The 27,090-nt window shown below is 36.8% G+C and overlaps 1 protein-coding gene across 6 annotated transcripts in view; it reads right to left on the reverse strand.

Annotated features, from left to right (window-relative positions):
• STXBP5L (syntaxin binding protein 5L) overlaps positions 1–27,090 on the reverse strand; it is a 180,383-nt gene that overhangs the window by 72,965 nt on the left and 80,328 nt on the right. For all 6 annotated transcript variants that reach the window (XM_058044368.1, XM_058044390.1, XM_058044360.1 and 3 more), the window contains exons 5-7: positions 17,548–17,682; positions 7,227–7,290; positions 246–329 (exon numbers count right to left, since the gene is read on the reverse strand). In XM_058044368.1, the coding sequence (XP_057900351.1) occupies positions 246–329; positions 7,227–7,290; positions 17,548–17,682 (283 nt within the window). The remainder of the gene's footprint in view (positions 1–245; positions 330–7,226; positions 7,291–17,547; positions 17,683–27,090) is intronic.

The raw sequence follows: 27,090 nt of genomic DNA on the forward strand, positions 1-27,090 counted from the left end.
AAGTTGATGAGCTTGTCAGGATCAAGGGGAGGACATTCTGTGTCACAGTACACTCATGAGAGCTTAAAGCATCAGAACTAGAGATTTCAGACTTTGATTTCTATTGTCAGTAATTTTCCCAAAAAGCATAGCACAAACAGTATTTCCAGAACCAGCAATGCCTTTAGATAAACATCCATCTGCTTGGTAAGACATATGGCAAACTGCTGAATAATGGCTTTGCTGAATTAATGGAAATTGCTTACCTCATCATAATAAGCTCTCAGATCGGCTCTTTTAGATCGTAAGTCCCAGAACACGATGGTCCCATTTTCATAGCCTATCAACAGCTGCACGAGGGAAAAAAACCACAATTACATTTCCTGATTCAAAAGGTACATATAAATATTGAATAATATAAAAAGAAATAACAAAGTGATGGCCAAGATTGTAATTTGCCCTAAACATAATACCTTGCTTTCAAATTATCTTTCAGTATAAATTACTTCACATTGCTGACAATTTAAGATCTGATGGAAAAAAAAAGGGCTTTAAACACCTTTTTTTCCCCTGGATGATTATGCACCTGGACAGTCTTCTCAATTGCATATCTGCTGAAAACCAAAGATAGTAGCATGTTCCTACCAGGTCTTACTTTCCCTCCCCTTGTTGGAGAAAAAAATGTTTGACACCTAAGATACCACCTAAATAACTTCAAACCAAGAGAATCACCAGATTAAACTTTCATTCAGCTACTTATATTCCTTTTATTTATGTTTGCTATTGCTTCAAAACAGTCTCAAGGACTCCTACAGCAGAGAATAAATTGCTTGCATTCCAAGAATTAAAATAAATTAACTGATATGTCCATTTTTACTTCTTATAGAACTGGGACTTCATATCATCATGCACACCAGAGAAATACCAGCAAAAATTTCTGAAAATAAGAAAGAGAATAGAAACAATAGTCAGGAGAAAAATAAGAATGAACACAATCATATCTCCTTGTCTCCACTGAGAAGAAGTGAAATATTGATCTGGTACTGTAGAGTTACTCTTCATTTGAACAGAATTAATTTCAGATGTTATGGACAAGATCACGTCTAGCTTATTTAGGTGTCCTGGAAACTGTTTCCCATAGAATCTGTCTTCTTAAGAACCTGTTCTGGACATAAAGACTGAAAATGGCTAAACTGGCAGACTCACATTTCTGTGATAGAATATTTTATAAAACTGGCAATGATAGTTGCAGTCATTCATCATCTGTAAACAGATACATCACAAAATGCAGGCAAGGATTTATAGTTTCTATATAAAGAATTTGTGAGGAATAATGACAAGACAATCTCTTAGCTGGAGAAACCTTAACAGCATCTTTGCTATCACTCATTTTAGCTTGCAGGAGTCCTAAAAATGAAATTTGGCTGGGCTGCTAAACAAAACATCACTTTCTTTCCAAGTATAACTGATACATCAATACTGCTACAAAAGAGCCTGGGAATACTCTCAGTTCTACTGGATATGGTTCTTTTCATTGACAGGAGAGTATTCCTTTTGTGGAATCTCCTAGCTAATCTGGAAATTATTTATAGTTAATATATTTAATACCTGAATACAAACAATAATTACTTAGGCTCCTGAATAATTATTCTCCTGAAAAAAATTCAAACTGCCCTCGAAAAATTCCAGAATATTTAGCATTTTTGCTCTGGATGGCTCCATCTGGGATTCTGTGTCAGAGTCAGAAAGCATGCAGCTAACTGGATAGCTCTTGTGTCAGGATGCCATATGGTATTCTGGGATAATGGGCTGCCATTGACACAGTGAACAAGGAGGGTCTCACTGCAGCTGCTTGCTCTGTTGGTATAGCAATCCCCAATGGAAGCTATTTGTATATCCAGGAGTTAGTGATGCTCATAGCAGTTCACTTGAGTAGGTGCAGGTCTGGGCTGTGCTGTGCTGCACACAGCACTTGGCTTTCAGGCCTGCTCATATCTCTTGGCCACAGGGTAAAAACTTAGCTGCTATTTCTAAAGGACCTTGTAGGCCTCTCCCACTTGATAAAGGTAAGGGCAGCACCTTTGTGCCCTCATCTTAATGTAAGGCAGCATGTCTCATGTGAACATCCTTTTGCTTGACAGTAGAAATGGATATGGCGCTTTAAAAAAATATATTTTGGGATCTCCAAAGACCAAAATGCTGGCAAGAGCCTCTTCACAGAGGATGGTGCCATGCCCTTATTGGAGGTTCATCCCATGCTACACAGCTTGGGGTTCCCACCCTCCTTTTTGTACTCACTCCAATAAACAGTATTTTAGTAAGTTATGGAGTCTGAGTGCCCTCCTTACTGTCATCACAACAAGCACTTGCACCTGGGCATTACACTGGGTACCAAACCAGTCACATTCAGTTTATATCTACCAATATTCTTTTCACCTCAGCTTTTGTACAAATATATTCAGAAAAGGGAAGGAATTGAAAAGCATTTAGTATGTGGCCCTGTTTCTTAATATGCCTTTCTTCCCTGGGGAAGCAGGCTTGCCTTTTGATTTTTATCCCTCTCTTTTGCAAAGATATCATGCTCCAGGTAATTACTAAAAGGTTAAATACCTTTTATCAGAGGCCGCATTTCATCTGCACTATTGCTGAAATGCTTAATGCACAACTGCACTAAAGAATTGCAAGCTACAAAGTATAATTTCAGGGAAGAAATTGAAAGGCAAAGAGATTTGCTGCATAGTCAGGAATCTCTCTTTTTGTTCAGACAGTAGTCATGCTGCTTTAGTACTAACACTGTGGTACAGCACTAAAGCCACAACTCCAGCTTGGATGAATGGGATTAATCTCATTGCCAGGATATTTGTGATGGTCTGGATTCTGATCTGTCTGAACCATAGGAAACTCAAACATTCCCACTCCTCTTGGTCATAGTGATCACTTGGGAGATCTATAAGACAGGCTCTATTTCTGTAACAGAAGTAAAAAGCAAACCATCCATAAATGAAGTTGGAGAGGAAAACCTAGAGAAAGAAAAGCAGTATTTGTAAAAGGAGTCAAGGATGGAGAAAACTCCAAAGATTTATCTTGCCTTTCATGGCATTTCATTTAATTACTCATGCTTAATTAGGTTACAAAAAAGGCAGAACATAGCACAGAATTTGGAGAGAGAAGTCCTGGCAAGATCTTCCTTGTTTAGAGTTGTTGTTTCACATTTTGACTTAAATCATTCTTCATCAAATGCTTTTGATGATGGGAGGAAATTTCTTTTTCACAGTCAGCTAATTACATTCTAGTACACGACAGCAAGCCCCTTCCTTGTCCTGGTAACACAAAACAGCTGGAGAAAAAATCCCAAGCAAGCAAGCCTGCCAAACAGGCTTGTTGTTTTAGGTATTATTAGATCTCAGAACTCAGACTCAGAGATAGGAAGTTTAGCCCACCAGCTAATTGTAAATAACATTAAACCTTTTCCTATTAAGCTTTCTCCATTTGCTGGGAAACTGCAGATCATTGCAGTTAATGTCTTTTCCTTTGTCAGCAAGAAAAATCATGTTTGCTACAGATCTGCCACTTATAAATATATGTGCACTCCAGTCTCTCCCTAATGTACACTTATTAATTGATTTGGCAGACACAGTTTTATTTCATGAACTTAATCACTTGGTCCCCGAATTGTTCTTCAGTGACATATTAAATGCCTAAATTCTCTTTGATGCTTGTCTTCCAGCCATAGCTTGTTAGATTCATAAAAGAGACTTGTCTCCAAAGCCTACCTAGATAGCTTGCCTGGAAGCCACTCTGGAGAAGTTTTGAATGGCATAAGTCATCCTGAATTGCATTCACTCTTTTGGCACAAGGAACCCCACCACCAGTCAATGAAATAAACTGGAACTTTTAGGAATTCAAAGGATCTTAATGAAAAAGGTGAAGATACTGCCAGAGAACAAACCTCCCTGGCTTTCAAATAGAGCTCTTATGATTGTCCTAGACTTTGAAAGGTCTGACTATGTTTCAGGACTCTGAACCACTCAGTGTTCATAGAAGAAATACTTATTTACTTCAGCAAAACAGTCCCAGGTCTGTAACCAACTTTGTAATACCCCAGGGAAGGCTATACCACTGGACTCTTGGCAAAGCACTTGTAGAATAGTAGTCTTGTAGAGTACAAGAATTTTGAGTAATGATTATGACTGATTTGTACATACTATTAAAAAATTCCTGAAACATATGCAAAGAACACTTCTATCTGCTGCCTATAATGATGTGATGTGTGGAGTGTGATTTCTGCCTCCAATATATTTTGGTGGTCTTTGGTTAGCTTGGAGCTGTGGAGATTAGCAAAGTATGTGGAACTACTATCAAACAGCTCTTTTATCTAAGAATACATACCTCTGCTAAATTAGATAAAAGTCTACCTCTGACAGTATCTTGTACTGAAATGGCCAAGAGCAAATACTAAATAATATGGGAAGAAGACGAGTGTTTGCAACATTCGCACATATTCTCTCAGTCTAAGTAATTTTCTCATTCAAGTATAGCCATGTCCTCAACTATACATGGTCCTGTTTAACCTCATCTTTAAGAACCTTTTAGGAGAATTCAGCAAATCTCATCAGTTACCTTCCCATGGATTTCTTCTGTGTAAACTTTTCTAGTCTTCCTTGTGATCAGTACATTTTCAGCACACACAATAGCATTTGGAAAAAGTTTCATAGGTTCTACCCATTGCACATTGGAAAAAGTACTTAATTGTCTTGTTTGGAATCTGACCTGTCAGCTTAATTTGGTATCCTTTTAGTTTTTGTATTGAAAGAGACTATGAGCTGTTTCCATCCTCTTAATATCAACCGTGATTTTTTCAAACTTGGAATCACAATCAGGTGTTTTCCATAGAGAATCTCCCTGTCTCACTAAGTTGTCTCTCATATAGAAAATGCAGTCCCTTCTCTGAATTTCTTTTAGCATTATGTTCATTTTAGACATAGAAGGACAAGTATGATACTCAGTAATCAGCAGGCAGGTCAACAATGCATTTCTTTAATAGCTTTGTTTTGTTTTCTATTCTTCTCTGCATAATGCCTAATTTTGATTTTCTTTATTGTTCACTACTGAGCATTGAGCTGATTGACATTTCCATTGAACTATCAACCATCACTCAAAGCTCTTGATACCAAACAGGAATCATCAGCTCACACCCATTGTTTTATATGTAAAGCCAGAAATATTTTGCCCTACATGTACCACTTGCCATCATTTACACTGAAATACTTGAAAAGACAGTATTTAACCTGCCATTTTACTGCTGAGTTTCCCAGCCTCCTAAAGTCCAGCAAACCAGGTGACATCAGTACTTAGTCTATCTTCTAGGCTGTATATGACCATGTTAAACAGTAAAAGTCCCAGGAGCTGCTTTTCCCCCTTTTTTTTCCTCATTCTGAATAATGATTGATTTATTCTGCATTCTTAACTAAAGTTTAATGAGACTAAGTTGAAAAATGTAGTTTAATTTATTTCTCCACTGTTGAATTTTTTAAACTTAGAATTGTCTATTGATTTAATGCTTGGATCTTCTCCTACACCTGTGTACCTTTTACTGATATCTTCCTGTAAACACAATCAATTCTACATTCTGCAAAACTGCAAGTATTTTGTTAGTACCAATTCATTCTTTACACCACTCTCAACCTATCAATGATATAAAGAGCTGCATTGAGATGGTTTTAGTATACCTTACATTTTCTACTACTGCTCCCCATAAATATTCAATGTTTGTTTTTCATAGGCATTTGTCTGAATTTGCTATTGTTCTTTGAATGCTAGTGCTTCATCAGTGCCCAGATGTCTCCCATGTGCCCTCTGAGCAACAAGCATTTGTATTCCCAAGCCAGTTCTCTTTTAACTCTCTTGCCTGGGTCCTTTTCGTCTTCTCCCTCTCTGCTGAAAAATATTTTTAGGTTTCTGTTTGGACACAGTGCATGGCATTCCTGTAAAAAATCTTCACTGACAAGACCATTTTTAAAAAAATCTTCACTGACAAGACCTTTTTTCCTACACTACGTGCCTTAGGCAGCTCAGCAGCAGCTTCTGTTGTGGCCAGAAAACAAGAATGATGTCTCATCAATAAACCTTTATTCTCACCAGGTATTTTGTCAGAGATAATTAAATGGGATTTCTTGATGGCTTCTTGTTTGAGGCTGCAACACTACACTTCAATATGCTTAATTACTTTATTTGACAGTATTCTAAATTGCTTGACCTATTCTGATTCTTCCAGAAAGGCTCAGAGGGGCCATGGAAGTCGTTGGAGGGTTGGTTCACAGTTCCCTTCACAATATGGGTAAGTCCAAGGACAAGTGACGCAAATGAAAATCAGATGCAGTCATCAGTGCTTTTCTAGGTACACATAATTCCCCCATATCAGTATCAGAAATTCAAACTGCTGCCAGTTTCTAACAACTATTAGCTGTTATGTGAGGCACACTGTCAAACAGATACACCATTTGGAAGATGCAGTACTTTATAAATACACACTGAAATGCAGTCAATAAAAATGATCAAAACCAATGAGAGAATTAAATACCCTTTTCACACAGGCAAAATGCTCAAATATCAGTAGCAACACATTAAAAAAAAAGAAAAAGAAAAAAAGCTGTAATAGAACCAGAATTCTGTCAATCATATTTCATCTTTGAAAAGCTGCCATACAAAGGAAGCCAGCTCTGATTTTGCCTCCTGGTGGTATCAGTAACAACCCTAATGCTCTGACTGTATGTTTGGTTTCCACTTGTGCACAGAGTTGAGAATTGCAAACAGCAGCAAGTTCCAAACTTGGGTTATTATCATGATAATTCTTCTATAAGAAAAGATTTCCTATCTTTTAAAAACTTATTATAATGCCTTCATAAGTGCATGTTTATCCAAGTATCAAAGTCATGATACAGCTTTTAGTCAAACCTTACTTAGTCAAGCTTTTTTAAACAGAATCATTTAGATAGTTATACATTTCAAGGTACATTGTCTTTGGCATATATTTCAAAGTACAGTATGTTGTCTGCATCACAACTCTTTACTCATTTAATTTGTACAAAGATAATTTTTTTTCTTAAGAACAGTAAGATCGTTAAAATTCCTTGCAAACATACAAAGAAAGCAGATGATAAAATCAGTGAGTAAGCAAAAGGAAAGAGTAGCAAGGCAAATAAAGGCTATGAAATGCTGCAAAATTTTATACCATTGGTTGTACTCACTTTTCCCTCATCTCTTGGGCTGTCGCTTAAATGTACAACTGGGCCAGGGTGAGTCTTGGTGGATCTGCAATACAAAAATCAATTAAAATCTCTGAATGTTTTTTTTTTTTGTAAGAAGAGCTAGATACCTCAGCTTCTAGGTGTGCTAACATGTACCTCCAATGGTTTAAAAATAATTGTAAAAAGCCTGACAGGGTAGTCATAGGTATCTTTTAGCGTTCTCCTCTATTTCCTTTTTGCCATTAAAGGCAAAGATTCTCTTTTCTTTATGAATCCTTCCTTCATTTTTTTCAAATCTCAGTATTCTTCCTATTACAGTAATTTTCCTCCTCTCTCATTCTTACAGCTTTTTTGCCTTTTCTGTTCTCTATTCCATCTCTTTCTGACCCTTTCTCCTTACTTGCTCCATTTGAAGGCTAATTTGCCAAGGATTTACAAAGTCTGCACTGGATTCATTTCAGATACTGATAGCATGACTCACCAAGTTCCAATGTCACTAAAGAAAGGGTTTCAGTAACCTCACCTACACTGCCCTGTCAGGAAGTGGTTTAGCATTACTTCAGCAGGGTTTCAGAAATGGAGCAACTTGCCTCTGTCTGGTCTGTAAAGCCTTACCTCATCTTCACACCAACTAACACAGTTACACCCACAATGCGTGTTCAGTGGGGCTCCTCAGCCACAACACCCATCCTATGAGTCTTTGTAAACCTACAGAGAAATTAATTACTATCCTTGGCATCCCCTCCATTTTGCAACATGTATCAACCACATCATATGCAACTTAGTATTGAATTGTTAATGTCCAGCACCTGACAGGAAATGCAAATCATAGGAAACTGATTGGACAGATGGAGACTTTTCATCTTTTCTGACCTGACCTTCAGGCCCTGGCAGTCATAGAGAGCAAGAAGACCAGCACCAGTCCACACTGAATGCCTGCACAGACGAGGCCATTTCTCCCATCTACGTTCTGCGGTCAGAGTACATGTCCCTTGCAGTTTAGCTTAGGATCTGAACTTGCATGACTGGTCTTGGTTCACCAAATGTCATCAGGAAAAAAAATATGGCAGAGAATGACAGAGCCCATAAAGTGAAGAGTTTATCTGGAAAGCATCTGTAAAATGACCTAGGCTCCAAGTTTTAAAACAATTTGCAAGAGAATTACAGAAACAAACCAAAACAAGCTTCTCCAGCTGAACTACTCAAAGGATTTTTCTAAAATAATGGCCTCTTCCTTTGGCTGAATACTGCACTGTAGCAAAACTGGCCTCTCTTCTACAGGTCAGACTCCAAATCAAGACTGAGAATGGTCACTAAAATTCTCAGACAACTCAAGTATTAAGACATTGTGGACTGATCCATAGCCTCATAAGCTTCTCCTTCCCAGAAGAGTATGCTCCAACTCTCTTAAAAGCATGCACACTCTTCTCTGGCCTCTATACTTTGCCCACATTATGTTTTAAATATTTTAACTATGTAGTCAATGCACCAAAGCTGAATCAAAGCAGGGAGGGAAAGATCTGAGCTGAGGACAATAAAAAATTACTCCAGACATCCTGAACATGCAGCATGTTATTCTCCTACATGAGGTCTCCACCAGCAAGGATTCTGCAAGAGCATTTTGCAGCATATCCCATCACAGAAATGAGATCAGCAGGAAAGCAGTGGACAGACAGTTTATACAGTGACATTCTATACAGACTGTCTTTGATGGTGCCAGCAACAAGCACCCATTTCTCCTGAGACATGGAGCAAAACCATTTTTACAGAGATACAGACAGCAGGAGATTTGGCTGTCATTCCTATACAACAGAGGGGACCCCTCTGGCTGAGCTTCTGTTTCTGAGTAACCTGTACTGAAATAAAAATATAATTTGCACAACACCAGGCCTTGGAGCAGGCAGGGCAGGTAGGCAGTGACAGGGAACTGGGGGGCCAGATGAGGTTGTTGGCAAGCAGTGCTTAGACCTACACATATCTTGTACATCTGTCCTGAGGGAGTACATGTGACAGTTTGGGACAGTTTCAAGTGCTGTTTCTGACATAGATTCACCCGTCTGAACTGGTCAGAGTATTTTGACAGAAAGAACTATGTCTGTTTGGAGTATATGCTGCCTATGCAGTGATGGGCAAAGGAGGAAGGGTGAGAACAAGAGGAAAAAACAAGATGAGAAGACACAGAATAAGAATTTTCACTTTTTAGCCCGATCACAGAAAGACAACATTAGAGAGAGCAGAGGCAAGCAAACATCAGCTATGTTTCCCCAGAAGGCTGGGGACAAACAAAATGGTAGCAGAAGCACATGGAGGCTGACAAAGCACAATGGGTTGGGCAGCTATCCCAAGCCATTGAACCAACCAGGATGCACGGTTGGATGCTTGGCCATTCCACTCTTAGTACATGACCAGGAAAATTGGCAAAATCATGACAAATGGAGGGAGAAAGGTAAAAAGCATAGTGTCTTTCTAAGATAAAGATTGATTCCATTTAGTCAGCTATTTGTACCTACTAATTTGAAAAGTCAGGAACAGTTTAGATAAATCTGTGCAACCAGTTTATTTGAAGGATACATATGACATTGCTTACCAAAGAATGCATCAATTTCTCTTTGGGTAGAAGCAAACTCTTACATGAGTTGTCCTCTACTCTTTAGGCTAAGTATACTTTCATAGTATATGAAAGCTTGTTGTTCCTCTGTAAATGGTATAAAACCCCTGTCTTTTACAACCAGTCTTATTTTTATCTTATATTCCTGCAGGGTTTAGCCTCAAATTTCCATAGTAAAAGCTCAGCTGAAAGGGGAAACCTTCACTAAATACAATACATTTTCCAATCTTCTCCATTTTCCTCTTGAATTCATTGTAGTTGGGGGATCCTGGGATTTACTGCATTGTATTAATATTGTAGGGTTTGGGTATTTTTTTCTTAGGCACTTTTTGTTTCTTTTAGGAATATTGTAGTTTTAATAATTATGCACCTAGTTACTTCTTTAGTTTGTTGAATAACAGCTTTATAAACACTATCAGCAAAGTTGATACCAAACACAGCAGTCTGTGCACTGAATGTATGAGATTTTATTTTTCGCCATTGTTTTTCCTCTATATTTGATATAAGTATGTTCTTAGTATTCACAATACCTTACTTCTTGTTATTTTAATAATTTAGTTGTTTTGTATAACACCCAGCTTGCTGTGGCTTCTTCCTTTTTCTTTTACTTCTATTACATTTAAGACTGTCAGGTATGCCACTCCATCAAAAGACTCAACAAACCATTCTTTAGTTTTCATACATACATCATTGGTTTAGGAAAAATCAGGATTCAGGGGAAGGGGGCTTCAGTTTTTGTCTTGGTTTCTCACCATTCTACTCTATTTTAACTGACAATAAAATAAATTAATTTTTTCTAAGTCAAGTCTGGTTTCGCCATTGACAGTAGCTGGTAAGTGATCTTCCTGATTTTCCCTTTATTATTGAACTTTCCCATCTTATTTTCTTTGCCTGTCCTGTTGAGGATGGGAAGTGAGAGAGCAGCTGGGTGGAGGTTTCCCAACCAGCCAGGATCCAACCTCCACAACTTCCTTGATTGCTTAACAAGGCCAGCTTTGTTTATACATAGGTAAGAGTAAGTAGAGAGTCTATTAAGTCTGGCAGTCATAACATGGCTTCTGTCAGGAAAGCAGAAAGGATCCTTTTCAAATAGTTGTATGTGATAGATAAGATCACACACAGGTGACAACAGGTGTTCCTAAAGCTTTTTGGAGTGTAGAGCCTATTCCCTGGCAGTCCTCTTGCACTGCCTTTCCAGGGGTCCAAGAAACATTGATTTTTTTCTATACACAGCAAGTAAAGTATTTGCATCAAAACTGATTCCTCTTTGGACTACATAATGAGGACTATTCACAAGATGCAGCAAGCATAAAGTTTGGTTTTGGATGAACATGCACAGTCCTATCTTGGGGGAGATGTTTGTGGGAGGATAAAGCAAACAAAATAATCCCAGTGCAGGTGGAGCAAGAAAGAAAGCATTGCTGTGTGTGAAAGCATTGCAACTTCCTCAGTTCTGCAAGACCTTCTTCTCATTGATCTGAGCCTGCCTCATGGCTCAATACAGAAGGAGAGACACCATAAATCTTCTCTGGTTTGCTTCTCCTGAAGTGATGTTATGTCCCTCTGGACACAGGACTGTGGCAAGGAACCCAAACCTTGTCCTTTGTGCCACACTAAGACCAGGAACTATCTGCCAAAGGCAGATCAGTGCCTCACTTCTTGCATCTCCTTGTCTCCTCAAGGAAGGTATGTATAAATAGAAAGAACAACAATATCTTTTGGAGCCCTAGGAAAGTGCTGCTTGTAAAAGGAGAGCAAGGCATTAGGCTGTATCCTCAATTTCTCTTGAGGACAGACATCATGACTGCACTACATGCAGGATTAAACAAAGCAATTATTTAGTTAACTATATTATATCAATAACATATTTTTATAGAACCCATGAAAAACAATCAGAGCTACAGATAACAGTAATTACTGCTCTCATACAGTAAATTATACTGCATGGGGAAATGTCTACACACAAACTCCATTTTGCCTCAAGTTGTTTTCATGTACATAAAATGTTCTGTTTCCCCTCATTGCTATTACAGTAAAGTTGCCAAGAAGGTTGGAGAGTTGGACACTGTCATTGTGGAACTGCTTACAAAGAAAAAAAAAACCTGCCATTGAATTATATTAAATGCAAAAGCAGAGATCTGACAGCTCCTGGAAAGGACGAAGAGATGCTGGAAAACCAACCAGATTTGAAGCTATTGTGAATAAAGCACTCTACTCTTGATGACAGATACTTGTGTACAGGCATTCCTTCAGCTGGCTTTGGGCAGCTGCATAAAAACTAACTAGATCCTATTCCTTGAGAAAGGGAAAAATAAAGAAGAATCAGCAGGTGAAAATAAGGCATAAGTGAAATAGTTGAGCAGGGCATTTTTCATTTCCAAATAGCAGTCAGGGTACAGCTGAGAATGACTGAGAAAATAAAAGCACAAAAAGGATAAAACACAAATCCAAGTCAATACCCAGCAGAAAGAAAAAAGAAAAAAAAGAAGTTCAAGTCTGAAAACTATCAGCAATGATTTGCAGTAAAAAATTTCTGAAATGAAAGCTAACTTCAACAGAGCGAGAAAAAAGTATGAGCTAATGATACAAAACTTCCAATGTTTCATAGTCTTCGTTGACCTTTAAGCACAAAAAAAAACAGACTGCAGAATTGAAAAATGGAACCAAAGATTCCCATGACAGCTGTACAGAACTAAAACTAGGCATTTGCTAAGAAGATACTGATACTTTTGAGTTGTTTTGCACTTCATCAGAAGTTGTTCCTGACAGCAGCAGGTATTAATTTACTTGGTGTGTATTCATTTGGGGAAATCAAAGAGTGGTTATGATGTTAGACACGACTCTTACTCAGAACGCCACTGAAATTAAGGCAGCAGTCACCATAAAACAGTTTTCAAAAGACTTGTAAGGATGGAAGCTTTTATTTGATTATTTTATCCTACAGTTAGAAAGCTCAAAAAGAAGACTTTAGCAATGGTAGAATCTGAACACAGCAAAATGTGGAAAACACACAGATGATGTATTCCTCAATCATCCTGGAATGTTTTATGCACTCTAAGAAATTAAGTGACTTAAATACTGTCATAAGAACTTCAAATACCAAGACAATCTTTAAAGCAGGTAAAAATATGCTATGACAAAATAGAATCAAATCAAAACCATTTTCCTTTTGAAAGAAAAAATAGCCTGCACAATTGGAGTACTGTAATGATTTCTGAGAAGGATAAAAATCTGGTGTTATAAAGTGATAGAAGCAGTTAGGAGAGGGGGAAAAGAAAGAAAACATCCACTGCTTTCTCTCACTGCTATGGATCTACTGACTCTGAGTTTCCATTTTAGGAAATGGGGATGGGCAAACCAAGGGATAAGAAAGGAGATACCAAGTTATGGCTCTGTCATAGTTCAGTTCCAGTCTGCCCAATTCTTTGACCTCTCAAATCCCATAAATTTTGGCAAGTTTCATTCATTAGATAGTGGGGTGTTAAAACACTGGAATCTTACTGGGGGCTTATAATGCATATTTTTCATTTTTGGAGTTCAGAAGAGACATATAAAGATCTTCTTTTCCTTTCCAACACTAGATGACTTTCCCAAATGTATGATCATGCTGTGAAAATTGATCTCATTGTAGTTGGAGTAAATGGAGACATGCTGGGCTCATTGACTATTTTTCTCTTCCAAAGCTGTTTCCAAACATTTGGAAGGAAAAGAGATAAACTGTTTGCTTATTAGAGAGTAGAAAACCAAACAGTATCATGAGCCTCAAACCCCTCTGGCAAAGGACTATCTCTGCTATATGACAGAGAAATGACAAGTGAAAAAGTTTTGATTTATTCATTCTTAGCTGAGAAGATTGCTTTATTGTGGCCTGAAGTATTGATGATGCATGAGATGATAGAAATGGCTGAGACAAGAATTTCTACCCATATGCTTGTGTTTTTTCTTAGCTCTGTTCAAGGACAGGTCCACTGAGACACAGACAGTGCAGATAATTTAAGGAGGAAAATTTTCCTGTACCTTCCAGAACTGGTTACGACTCAGTTCTGAAAACAATCTAAAAAAGAAAAGAATGAAAAAATAAAAGAAAAAAAATCTCTTTCCTTTGCATTATTATCTGTTCAGGCCTTAATTTCTAACTAACACTAGGTTCTGTTTAAACTCACTGAATGTTCTCTCCTAAGAGAAGCCAATAGTCACTTCTGATGAAATATATATTGCAATCATCTTTTTCACATGTATCTCCACTAGATGCTTCTGAATATGGCATAAAACCACTATCACTCAAAAAAATAGTGCTCCAGAGATCTTTCAGATACAAAAGTAGACAAGAAAATCACAAAAAAGCCCTCTGCACCAAATGTCAACTTTGTAAGTAAAAGCAGCTGTGCAGGACAAGATGATCAGATTTCTTGCATCATATGCAAAGTCTAAAAATGTTACATCTAAACCGGTTTCCCCTTCAAGTCTTCAAACTACCAAGCCTTTTCACCTCAGTCTTTCACTGCAACAGAATCATTGTTACAAAAAAAAAATCTTGCAGGCATTTGACAGGCCTCACTGACAAACTATTTGGTTGTTTCTGAGGATGAGGGTTACATGGAGGCTTCATTAGAAGTACATACAAATTAGTGAAAAGTAAGAGGGGGCAATTAAAAGGAAGAGAAGTTATGTTGGTAGACCTTCAGTTTTAGAAACTGGATGAGAATTGCATGAAGAGGGATGAACTCCTTAAGGCTTGTTAGAGCAGATGATACACAAGCTTGACACGCTTAAAATTTTAATTATGAACCCTCAATCTAAGCTGAGGACTTGAATACAGCAGCAGAGCAATGGCTTTTACTGGTCTTTCCTTGCCAATAAGCTTGAAAGACATATGATTGCACCAAAGGTAATCCCTTTCCTTCCAAGCTTTATAGAGAATTGTAACATCTTCAAGCTAACCTCAGACTCTGAAATGTTATCATTGACTCAGAATTTAACATAATGTTCTGAGCATCATTGCCCTTTACATTGTTCTTGGTAAGGTTGAAGATTTTCCTGAATTTTACATACATATATTTTTCTATTTTCTTTTGTCTTTGAAAGCACCTAACATCAACAGAGCCTGTGAACTCATACAACCCAGGACAATCTGATTTTACTGTAAGCAGGAAGTTGGTCTTGGAAATTCTAGAGAAGCCTAGAATTATTTTATGATTCTATAATACTAAAATGTGAAAAATATGCAAAAATTATATGAAAATAATGTGGAGATTAAAAATATAATCGAATCAGAACATACCCATGGCCCAAAATAAAAGTGTTCTTTCAAACATTTTTCTCAGTACTATTCTAAAGGAAAGTCTACAGTCATAAGTTCATCCCCATGAAGTACATTTAAAGGTAATAACATTTCCTCTAAAAGCTAATCTACATTCCATTTTACGTGCAGGAAAGCAACAGTACTGGAAGAGACATCAGAATTTATTACCAGAGAGCATTCAAATTACTTTACTGAGTCACCCAATTTCAACTTCAGAGGGACTGTAGCATTTATAAAAGCGGCTGCTGTGGCAAACATCACAATTATTCCCACCAGCCTCCTCCTCTAATACAGAGAAACTAATCTGGAGACACATAGGATCCCCTGTCCACCTGCAAAAGATTGACAAAGACAACTTCCTCCACTCCATATCAAGGAGTACACGGTAAGATTGGATGGAAAGGATGGAGCTTTAGAGAAGCACACGGCTTACATGGATCAATTTATCCTTGTAAGACTGGCAGAACTAGAAGCAGTAATGAATGAATACCTCATTCAATACCTCTGTGCTCACCTTTCAACAAAACAGTACATGGCAAACTCGCTGTTTAGAAGAAGAACCCAATTTGGTAACCATGCAGCACCTCCAAGTACTTGAGGTGACAAAGTCTATGTTTATTATGTTGTCATTACCTTTTACAACTTATGGAAAGAGAAAATTTTGAAATTCTAGATATTTCCCTGCATAGAAAATGCAAAGAAGATAGTTAGGAGGGGTTGCTTGCTTTCTTGAAGGTTCTAGAGAGGGAGCATATTGCACAGCATCTAGCCTATGTCAAAAAATCAGTTGTGAAGCTTGTAAGAAAGCAACCCTTATTTTCCACATAGAAAGGGGGAGCATCATTCTACTCTACTTTCATGAAAAATGTTTGTTGTGGCCACTAAAATAATTTTAAAACATTTATCCAGAAGAATTTTAAAATAATTAGAAAGGGAAACTTGGTGGAAGGCTTCCAGTCCATAAAAAAACTTTTGGATCTCTTTCCCTATAGAATTGAAACATCATAATTTCTGGAGGAAAGAAAATTGCAAGTGCACACAAAATGAAAACATGTTGTTCCCAAAAACTTAAAGACATTATCTACTCAATGCAGTAAATGTAGACATTGTAAAATAGAGGACTTAAAAAGCCCTCCAATATGTCAATGTCACCAAAACAAAGTGAGAAACAGAAAAAAAAATAGGATACTTTCCACCTGAATAACTCATCAAAATTATCATACTCTGGTGGAAACCATGTTTTCCAGCAGTACTTTTTTTGCAGCCAAAACTACTAACCAGAGCCAAGCAGTCCCACAGGGGCAGAACAAGCAAACATTCCAAAATTGAGATCTGGATGAAAGATTTACCAGCAGACTGAATCCTGATTACTATGTGAATCCTTGGTTTTATGCCCTTTGAAGGTAAACCTAGAATTTTACAACTGTGCCTATGAAGTTTGGTAAGGGCAGAGAGGGAGAAAGAAAATGAGGCATCAGCTCAACCTGGGGGACAGAGTGATTAGTATAATAATAATAATAGAGAGAAAAGAAAGGAAGGAATTTTTGAGAACTGGGGTTACACTGCAGGCCTGTAACCCTGTTCTTACTGACTGTTCTCTTGGTTCACTGAGATCAGTGTATTTCAGTTTACTATGAGAGGTTACAGGTCTCTCACAACACGAAGCAAATGTCTCAGAAACTGCAAGAAGTACTTTGAGCTTTCCCATAGAAGTTCCTCTTGCTGGAACTTCACAGAGGGACCAGCAGAGAAAGAATTTTTCATTTCTGTCAAGGCTTTTACTTGCAGGAAGCATAAATGTATCCCAGATTTTTGTATGTCTCTTTCCATTTCATACCCAAAACACAGGCACCTTGCTTAGCTTGTTAGAGAGCTATCATTTAATAGGCACTCATTATATTTCCTATCACTTAATCAGGTTTTGGTCTGTTTGAATTAACCTTCAAATTCTCACTGTGTTGAGCAGGAGGCTTGGTCTAGAGACCTCCTCCTGTCCCTTCTCATCTAAATGATTTCACAGCTCAATGAAGAAAAGTTCTCTGTAGAATCTTAGGGCAAATATGCTCCATTATTCTCTTCACAGGATGGAGGAGATGGAGATCAAGCTTTCCTCATAAAAATAGCAAAATCTGAATTTTAGTGATTAAAGACTGTATTTCATGGAACTTCATAGTTAAACAGTACACCATTATTTTTTTTTATATGAAATATAATTATGGTCTCCAACATAAATCTGATTCCTAATGTCCTGTTAAAAAACCACTTAATACTGGAAATGCATTCACTGAAATTAAAGGCCTCAAAAGATCCAGACATATTCGAAAAACCAAATAATTCTTAAAAATTAAATTTAAGACAGCTATGAAAGTGACCACATATACAAATGAAAAAAAAAATTTATCTGCACTTACAGCTCTATTGCCTTGTTCCACATGATAACATATCCAGAAAGAATGAAGGACTCAATATTTACAATGTGTGTATTTCCTCTCTCTGTTCCAACATAAAGCCATTTACTCTGGAAAGGTAGATGGCAGTAAGTAATCCTGGAAAAGAAAAAAAAAACACAAAACAACAAAATAAAAGTGACTGAATACCACATCAACAATATTTTTTAACACTTTTGCAGCTGAAAGAATTATTCTTCCCATTTTATAACTCGAGAAAAACATGCCCAGAAGGCATTCTGAGGAATGTGCAGGTTCTGGGGGTCACCTCCAGGAAAATGATAAAAGAGAACATGAAACAAAACAGGGCCATCCTGCCTGCCAATATTAAGGCCAGGACAAAAGAGAAGCATCACCTGAGCATTGAATTAAGTCTATCTATCTCCATGAGTATGTAAATTGCACTTTATAGTATTCAAGACTCTGAAAGAAGGCTTTCTTATATCCTTTCTCAGAATAAGCAGATTATCCAGTCAAACAGACTTTTGTGAACATCAGTGGAATTCATGTTTTGCACAACAGAAGAATTATACCATAATTCACACAAGAAAACATTCATTTATTTGCCATCTGGAAGAGCAGGGCCTTAGATAAAAGCATTTATCAAAACTGAACTACTACAGACACATTGAACCCTACACTCATTACAAGGTGATGAAAAAGTGCTACATTAGCTTGGAAAGATGTCATGACAATTCCTCATGATAATACATAAAAGTTTCCACAGATGACAAATGAGTTCAGGTTACTTTTATATCATATAGATATTACACACACTAAAACAAAACTAAATCTATGAGATGAGAAAACATTTGCTATTAAAATGTAAGTGAATGCATGCTACCTACAGAGACTGAAACTTCATCCAACCTTATGGTACAGACTTGTAAATGTTGACAAAAAACCCAGGTATTTTGCTTGGTATGTCTCATGTTATTATATTTATCACTCAGTTCCACAAACAGATTATTTCTGGCTTTTATATACAAACTCAATTTTTTTTTCCTTAGCACCTTCAACCACCACAAAAGTACATTCAGTATTTAAAAACATGCATATTAAAAAAATTAATTTTTATAGTATAGCAATTTTTTGAGTTTATTATAAAGGAGTGAGGGGGTGTTGGCAATCTTTCAGTAATTTGGCTCTCTCAGTCAAGTAAAGTCCTCTGCGTAGAGCATTTGCCACTCTTTAAGGAATTGAGCAATAGTTATACAAATTAAATATACTTTATGTCATGATTCCCTGTAAAGTACTCTCAACAAACAAAAAGGTTCCAAACAGATTATACCCAGTATTTGCATAGTTCATAGTTTTCCAAGTATCTAAAACCTGCCAGTACATTTAAAGCTAGATTCATTCAAGTGAGGAATATTACTTTTTTTGTACTTATGCATCACACTGGATTGAATACAGTTGAAATATGGAATCGTCACATTTGTAATTTATGGAGAAAATTATTGTGGAATCATGGAATAAGGCTTACCCTTCACAGAAATCTTGTTTTTTGATTAAAGTGAGACCTAAATATGAGATAGCCTTTGTTGTACATGGCTAAATTTTACCATCAGTTGTCTAATTTTGGCAATAATTCCAGAGCTTTCAGTGGAAAGAGCACCAGCATTTTCAAGAGAATTGCTTTGAGAATGGGAGCTATATTTTAGAAGGCATAACTGAAAATGCCTCCAAGCAGCAACATAATACTGATATTGTGGATACAGTCAGACCAACAAAGATCCAACAGAAACAACTGCAGTAGGTACATGCCACCTACATAATTCTTGATGGAGCTCAAGCTATGAGCTTTATTCCTCTGCTCATAACAGGTGCCAGGAACCATTTGCCCTTTTGGCTTTATAGTTTCAAATGGGACTTTTGTTCACATCTTTCCTGATCCTTTTCCTTTAAACAACTCTCTTTCTTTTGCTTTCTCTTCTGCTGCACCATTTCCTTCACTTCTGGTTAAATTCTTGTTTAGTCCATTTTTTTGGTTGTTGTTGTTTCATTTCTTGCATTTCTGTGCTATCTCTACTCTCCTTTCTTGCACTGTAAAGCATATGGATGCTTTGCTAGGTCCCATAAAAAACTTCTCTGGCTAATAAACCCTCTTAATCCCTTCATGTTGAAGATCACCCAACACCTGTTTGCAGTAAACTGTTAAATTACAGGAAGAGGAGACAATCTTGGCTTGAAAGTGTTGAAAATGTAGCTGTCTAGTCACTAACAAAAGAATCCTAAATTCCAAAGTGAGCCCTACTTGACTTGAATGCTGCTACTCCAAATTCTTGCAGTAGTGTCATCAGACTAAGCAGGTTCAAGTCCACCTAGGACAAAGCAATTTTTCAGTCCTCTGTTAAACCCAAGGACAAGCCACTACAGGGTACTGCAGAAAACTTGATCTCCCATGTGCAAGAATGAATTCAACATTTTGATTATGAATAAAGTTTCAACATCACCTCACACACTGTTTGAGGCTGCCTTGGGCTGCTTTTCATCCTTTTTGAGATTTGCTTCCATGTCATAATTTCTAGGACCCACTGCCACAACAACCAACAGAAAAAGCATTCCCAGATGTTGCATGTCCTCAGTTTGCCTGCCTTAGGTTTAAAATTTCAAGAACATAATGCTTTAAAAACAAGGTCCTATAGCAAGAGAAAAACTAGACTAATGTAGTAACTACCAAAACGTAGTTAGGCCATAAGTTACTAGACTTAATATCTTGCTGACCTATCTGAAATCCCAGACACCAGTCACTACTAAGCCTGGATGCACAATATGAAGGACCAAAAGTGATTTAGGTATTGCTAAAGGCTAGAAAGAAAAGCACCACAGCCATGCCTGTTTTCTTAAGCCTAACTATTTCCTCTTAAATGATATAATTTTGCTCTGCCAAATGTATAGGACAGCCAGGTAAGAAAGTATCCTGCATGCTCTTTCTTTCACAATGAAAACTACCCTATGAATCTTTATTGTCTACCCAAACTGTTATTAAACATTATGAAATGCATAAATGTCATTATGAAACCTTTTAGAATATGTGAGTTTATAAGAAAATAGCACTCCCTTAGAGACAATCCAGGTATGTAACAAACCTATTAGAGTTTGGGGATTACTAGGCATTTTAATACAATATATTGTTAGGCTTCACCAAACAAACCCATATGATTTTCATATTCTCCTAAAACTCTGCACTTCTCTAAAGTAGCTTTATTTTACATTATGTAAATGAAATTCAAGCTGCTTTATATATTATAGTCTTTTCACTTCTACAGAAAATATTAACTTGACTTGAGGCTTGGAAGCTTTGAAGCAAGACCCAGATTTTTAATGAACATCTTCCATCTCAGTAAGTACTGAAACTGCATAACGATTTCTTCCAGAGAAAACAATCAAGTCTCATACTGTAGTTTTCATTGGGGATGAAAGGTATTCTATTATATGACTCTATTAGTCATATATCCCACAAGCAAATTAAGATGTCTTTTGATGCCATTACAAAAACGAGTCAATAAGCCAGAAAGAAAGAAAGGCTATTTTTCTTTTTAAGAAGTTAGGGGTTGTACTGAATTATGTCAGTATGAAGTGCTTCTGACAAAGTTTAATCAGATTGTCAATCTGATTCAGATAATATGCAACAAAATTAAATGAAAACTTGAGGATTTTCTCATTGTTGATCACTTTACAGAGAGTCAGCCAGAAATGTGGATATTGTACACTCTTAGCAGCAAATGACAACATAAATCTTATGGATCATTACAAGGAATAGCAAAAAATTGATGAATTGATACAAAAAAAGGTGTTTCTACTCTGCCAGAAAAGTCTGAAACATCTTAATCTTATATTTTTTTCCAAATGACAAACCAAGATATAGAATATTCTGTAGGATATAGTAATTTTTAAAAAATCAGATGTACTAACTAAAATGCTTAAATTGGAATTTAGTACGGAAAACTATTTTGCTACGGTCCTAAAAAAACCCCCATATTATTTACATAAATTATGTAAGTAAAAAAGAGATATAATGGAATAACAGAAAGAGGCATTGTCAAAACACTGAACTTTATTTTAGAAAGGAATATATTCTGACTAGCAAATCTTGAAAAGGTATGTTTTTCAGAAAATTTCAGCACTGTAAAGTCTAACAACCATGGCCAAAAATTCACTGCATATTAGTAGAATACTACAATGCTAAAATAATTTAGAATGCTATAGCCTCTAAAGTATTAGTAAAAACTCTCAGATTACTTAAAATAATCTTTATTGTGTTAATTGTATTCCTCTAGGAAAAAGAAAATATAATTTTGAGAGCACTTCATTCTGCCTCTGCTTTGTTATTTTTGTTTTTTCTATTTTTAGCATGAAAAGTTTCCTGGAACACTATTGCTGGTGGTGAGTGGGAAGACCTGCTGAAGGGTGGAAAGTAAATTGCATTTTTGTCAAAATGAGAAACAGTTATTCCAATTTAATTATTCAGTCGTGCATTCATAGACATCAAAAAATGCAATTAAATTTACACTATGGCTTTTCCCTTTATACAGATAATCCTAAATATGAACAAGCATAGAGACTCTGTATTCCTTATGCCCAGCACTGACTCTCAGAGTTCTGTTTCTCTAAGTTCCTACAGAAAAAACCCATTAGCTTGAGCTCCCTTTCAGAATCCTACCAAAATAATCTACAGAGTCCAGGTTCTCAGGAAACATGGAAATCTCACAAATTTACAGGAAAAGAGGGAGACAAAACATGAAGGAGCATTACCTTGGGAACATGAGTAGCTGTCAGGAAGCAAGCCCAGTAGCTGCAGGACACGCCAGTCACAGTCCTGGCCCAGCCTTCTGCTCTCAGGGACTCCTAAGGGACTGCCACTGTCTTACACCCAATTTACAGTGAGTTGCTCCAGCATGGATGAATTCAGCTGCTGAGAAAGTTAATCACCTTCTGAAGAAGGTTATGGCTATCAGAAGTCTACCTTTTCACTGCAGTGATTATGGGTTTTTTCCTGACTCCAGGGATTTTCTGCAGCATCCTCTGGTGCTTTCAGTGCTTCCCACTGATTCATGCTATTTCCTTCAGCTGGGCGTTCCTAAGAGCTGTTCTCTTGGCACTGCCACCTGATAGACTGGGCAGCATCCCTGGTACTTGCCAATGTTATGTCAGGTCCTCTTTGAAAGCAGCTCTTTGAAAGGATTCTTCTAGAGAGGAAGAATCTCTGTGGCCTGTGTAGCCTTCAGTGAATATTCACAAAAGGGGAAAACCACTGCATAAGCCCTTCCCTTCTTGACTTCTGCAGGATTTCTTCACTCCAACAAAAAAACTACAGCTGCTGAGGGGGGTTAATGACTTTGTATCAGTTCTCTTCTCCCTCCAGCAGCAAGCACAAATTATTTTCACAGGATTTATTTTCTTCCCTCACACTCCCTTAATATTTTGGTAATTTTTAACAAAAGTGCTACAAAACAAAGCACACCTACTCCAGGGGTTGAAAATGGACTGAGGTAGCTTCTGGCTACCCACTACTCTCAGGAAGTGTAAGGTTTCTTCTCCCTCAGTTTAGTAGAGGATATTCAAGCTGAGACTATTGCTTTAAGTCACAAAATGGACACAGGAAGATTTGGTGAGATATTCAGGCAAAGTAATTTGCAGCTGACCTGAAGTGCCTAAACAGAAGCACAGGTTAAAGCTACTGACAATGAAAGAAAGGAGTAGTTTCCAGCAGATCTAGCAAAGAAAGTAAATGATGAGCTATTTGGCCTCTGGAGGTATTTATTCTTCTTCCTGGTCTATATATAAATTTGGAGCTCATCAGCACTGTAAGACATGTAACAATAAACAATAGCAGCAATTCATGCAGTCTGCCATCCACATGATGTGATGTGTTTTCAGCAGATGGTTGTGCAGTTCCCCAGATAGATGTGAACTGGGTCTGTGCACAGTAATAACAACATTTCCTCTGCTACAGGGGGTGTTGTTATATACCAGGAAGCCCTAGGAAGGCAGAAACCCAAGATGAATTCCATTATTATGAGTTCCAATGTTTAACTTCAACTCTCATTTTAACTTACTTACAGAGTATGCAAAGTCTGCAGGGCCAGTGTAAGAGCAGAGGAAATACTTTAAATTACTAACTGGCTGACTAAGAGCCAAATGAAATAGAGAGCAGTTCAACATATCTGGAGAGTTCCTTCCTTTCAGGGTCTTAGTGATACTAATCACAACATGAGTATTTCTCCTATTCACACTAGATTCTCCAAATACCATACAAGATAATTTCAAAAATTTCTACCAGTCCTGAACACACAGATCCTAGTGGAAAGTGAATGAACCAAACATGCCTTTGAGATTGATACTTGTAGTCAACCTGTTTTTTTAATAATGTGGTTTAGTTTTAATTTAAAATAAGAAAAATCTCTTTCACATATATTTTCTGCTAGCAACAGTCAACCTTTAATTTGAATTAAAATCAGTTGATCTGTTTTATTTTATGTTTTAATTACTTACATAGAAGAAAGTGAAATAGAGAGAAAAACACCCTGAACACAAACTGCATTGCATCCTGGTGACAGCATAACATGGGATAAACCCCATTGTTATTTGGGAATATCTGGACATAAGAGGAATATTAAGCCAAATTATATTCTCAAAATACTGCATTAACAATTCTGTCTCTGGATTTTTTCCAGAGTGTTATACAGACTGCATAAATATTTGTGGTTTTAAGGCTATAGTGCATCCACTGCAAATAAAGGTGATGACAGGACTGGGTAGATGAAGAGTATCTATCTAATGAGAAAGGTAAGAACTAAAACTTAATTGCATTTTTCCACCAAATTCAGAGCTGAACATGACTATTCTGTTTATAAATACTCCATGAGTCATCTCTACCAATAAATTTTAACTTAATAATGAAAGTCACAAACTATTTACAATTGAAAACTGTGAAACAAGTCATCATTTAGCTCACATACCACTGTGCCTATTTCCTGACTGAACAACCAATACCTGCAGACAGTAGGATCACCTGAAGACATTACTTGAGCTTACACCTCTTATCTGTAGGGATCAATGTTTTAAAGTAAGACAGTAAAATAAAATGCTTTACATGAGGCAATCTAATACATGTTCCTTAAAAAGAAACATGAATGAAAAATGAGTCAAGGCAGTGGTAAGAGTTACTTTCTAGGCTTCTGCTTCTCAATGTTCCTTTCAAGTTTGGTATCTCAGACTATTCATCTTACCCAATCAGTCCAGAGAGCAGTTTTGTTTGTCTTTGTTTTGTACTGGTTTAGATGCAAGTATTCATCACAGTGACTGCTGCTTGTACAACAGCAAAAATTTAATTTGTGGATTGGAATGTAGGAAATGAACCTCTAAGATTCCTCTCTTCTGTTTAATACTGATTTAATCTGATTTCTTCAAATTAACTACTACTTGAGCTAGAACAAATTACTGTAAGACACCACTTGATTTAAAGAATTTCAGTGATGGGAGATTCTATACAAATGCTGAGTACAACAAATCAGGATTCCACCTCTAAACTATAATTTCAATACAAATTATCCTAAGCAAAGTATACTTCTAGCTATTTGTGAACATCTTACATATAATTAAGACATCCTCCTCTCCTCTCCCCCACCCCCACTTCAATTTCTGCAAATTCTATATAGAAGAAATGTTAAGAAAACATTTTCACTTTAGAGTTTCATTTAAGGCCAATAGGCTTAAATAGTGCTGATATCTAACACATTTATTTTGACAAAACAAAAAAGCTTATGCAGCTATTTTCCATTCAATTATTTAGATATGTCATCTGGCTGGTGGTCCACTGCTGCTTTCAAAGTGTTTAAGATACAAGTATTTTTCATGGTGTTCCTTATCTGAAATATTATAAATAAGAAACTTACAAGAATAAGAAACAGGAATACAAGAAGCACAAAAAACCCCCAAAGAAACACCCATAAAGTTTTAAGAAATGCAGCTGGAACACAATTTCTTTCTCAAGATATTTTGGTTTTGTGTCTTTTTTTCATTGGATCTATTGGCACATTCTGAGCATTCTGTTTTTTAGAAATTGGGACTGATCCTTTAAAGAGTTAAAAATGAAAATACAAAATTCAAGGTAAAGCACTATTAATAGTACATTGTGTTTCTTTTCCCCCTTCTTTTCTGTTAAAAAAATTGAGAATAAAAGTAGGCTGTTCCTACAAATGCCACAACTTTCTGTGTAAACATTCTGGACAGGGGAAACAATCTTAAAAGCCTGAACTTAGGCCCATTCTTGACTTGTGCACTTAGTATTTAAAATGACTTTGCAATTACAGCTGTAGTTAATAGCTTACAGCATTTAAAAATACTTGTTTTAGGAAATGCTCATGTCAAAGGACATCAGTGTAGCAACTATATGAACATTTGCAATGGGTGTCAACATAAATTATTTACAAGCAGTTAACTTAAAAGAACCTAGAACAAATCAGAAAAAGCATGTTCAGAAATACATTAGATGCATTGCATTTGATTAATTAGTAAACCCAGAGATTTCCCTTGAATGAAGAGTTAATCTATGTATTTAGATAAAATCTTATGAGGTCATTATGAACTCTTTACAAGGACAGTCAAAGTCTACAGCATGCCACAGGACCTTTGGTTTTCCCCAGTTTTATTTCTTTTCTTTCTTTCCTTTATTTACAACTCCACAAAAGGTCACCCTGGTCTGTCCAACATGCCATAATACATACAGAAAGACAGCTGCACTAAAACTTCCTATGAGATTCAGGCACTGAAATTCCCACCCTCAATAACTCCAAGCAATGCAGCAAGTTATGGGCATTATTGGAGCTCAAGAACAACTTAGAAGTCACTCTTGAAATCCTGGTGTGCAATGGGATGTACAGCTTTGGTAGCCTGTGCTACAGATAATTTGTTTCATTTTCAGAATGACAGAAAATTACTTTCCTTCCTCTTGGGCAAATGCACAGCAAAGAGACATGCTCTTTTGTCAACTCCCTTTTATTGTGTTGACTGCAAATTCATTGGAGGTCTTACCTGTAGGAGCAGGATCACTGACAGTGACACTTTCTCCCTGCCTAGATCTTTAGTATTACACAACAGCAATGCCGTGGATCGAATAGGTATAATATGAACACTTGGTCCCAAAAGAAAGAGATAAGGAAATTACATGGAAACACATTTCCTTAAATAGAAAAAGAGGCTGGAAGAAACCAGCACACTTTCATTGACTTTTAATTTGTTTCTGATGCTGACTCAAGGTCATTACACAACAAAAATGAGAATAAAAGTTCCACAAAATCAGTGAGGTGAGCAAATTAATGAAATAGGGTTGAAAAACAGACTCTTGCTCTCATCTTCAGGGGAAAGACAACGTACATGATTTTTCTCTTGTCTACTGACTTGTGAAATCACTATTTCATATTTGTAATACTTCACTTGTCCTTCATAAATTTCTTTGAAGGTTAAGTAAAAATGAGGCGGTAATACCAAACACAGTGACAG

This window comes from Melospiza georgiana, chromosome 2, assembly GCF_028018845.1.
Source record: "Melospiza georgiana isolate bMelGeo1 chromosome 2, bMelGeo1.pri, whole genome shotgun sequence".
Lineage (NCBI taxonomy): Eukaryota > Metazoa > Chordata > Aves > Passeriformes > Passerellidae > Melospiza > Melospiza georgiana.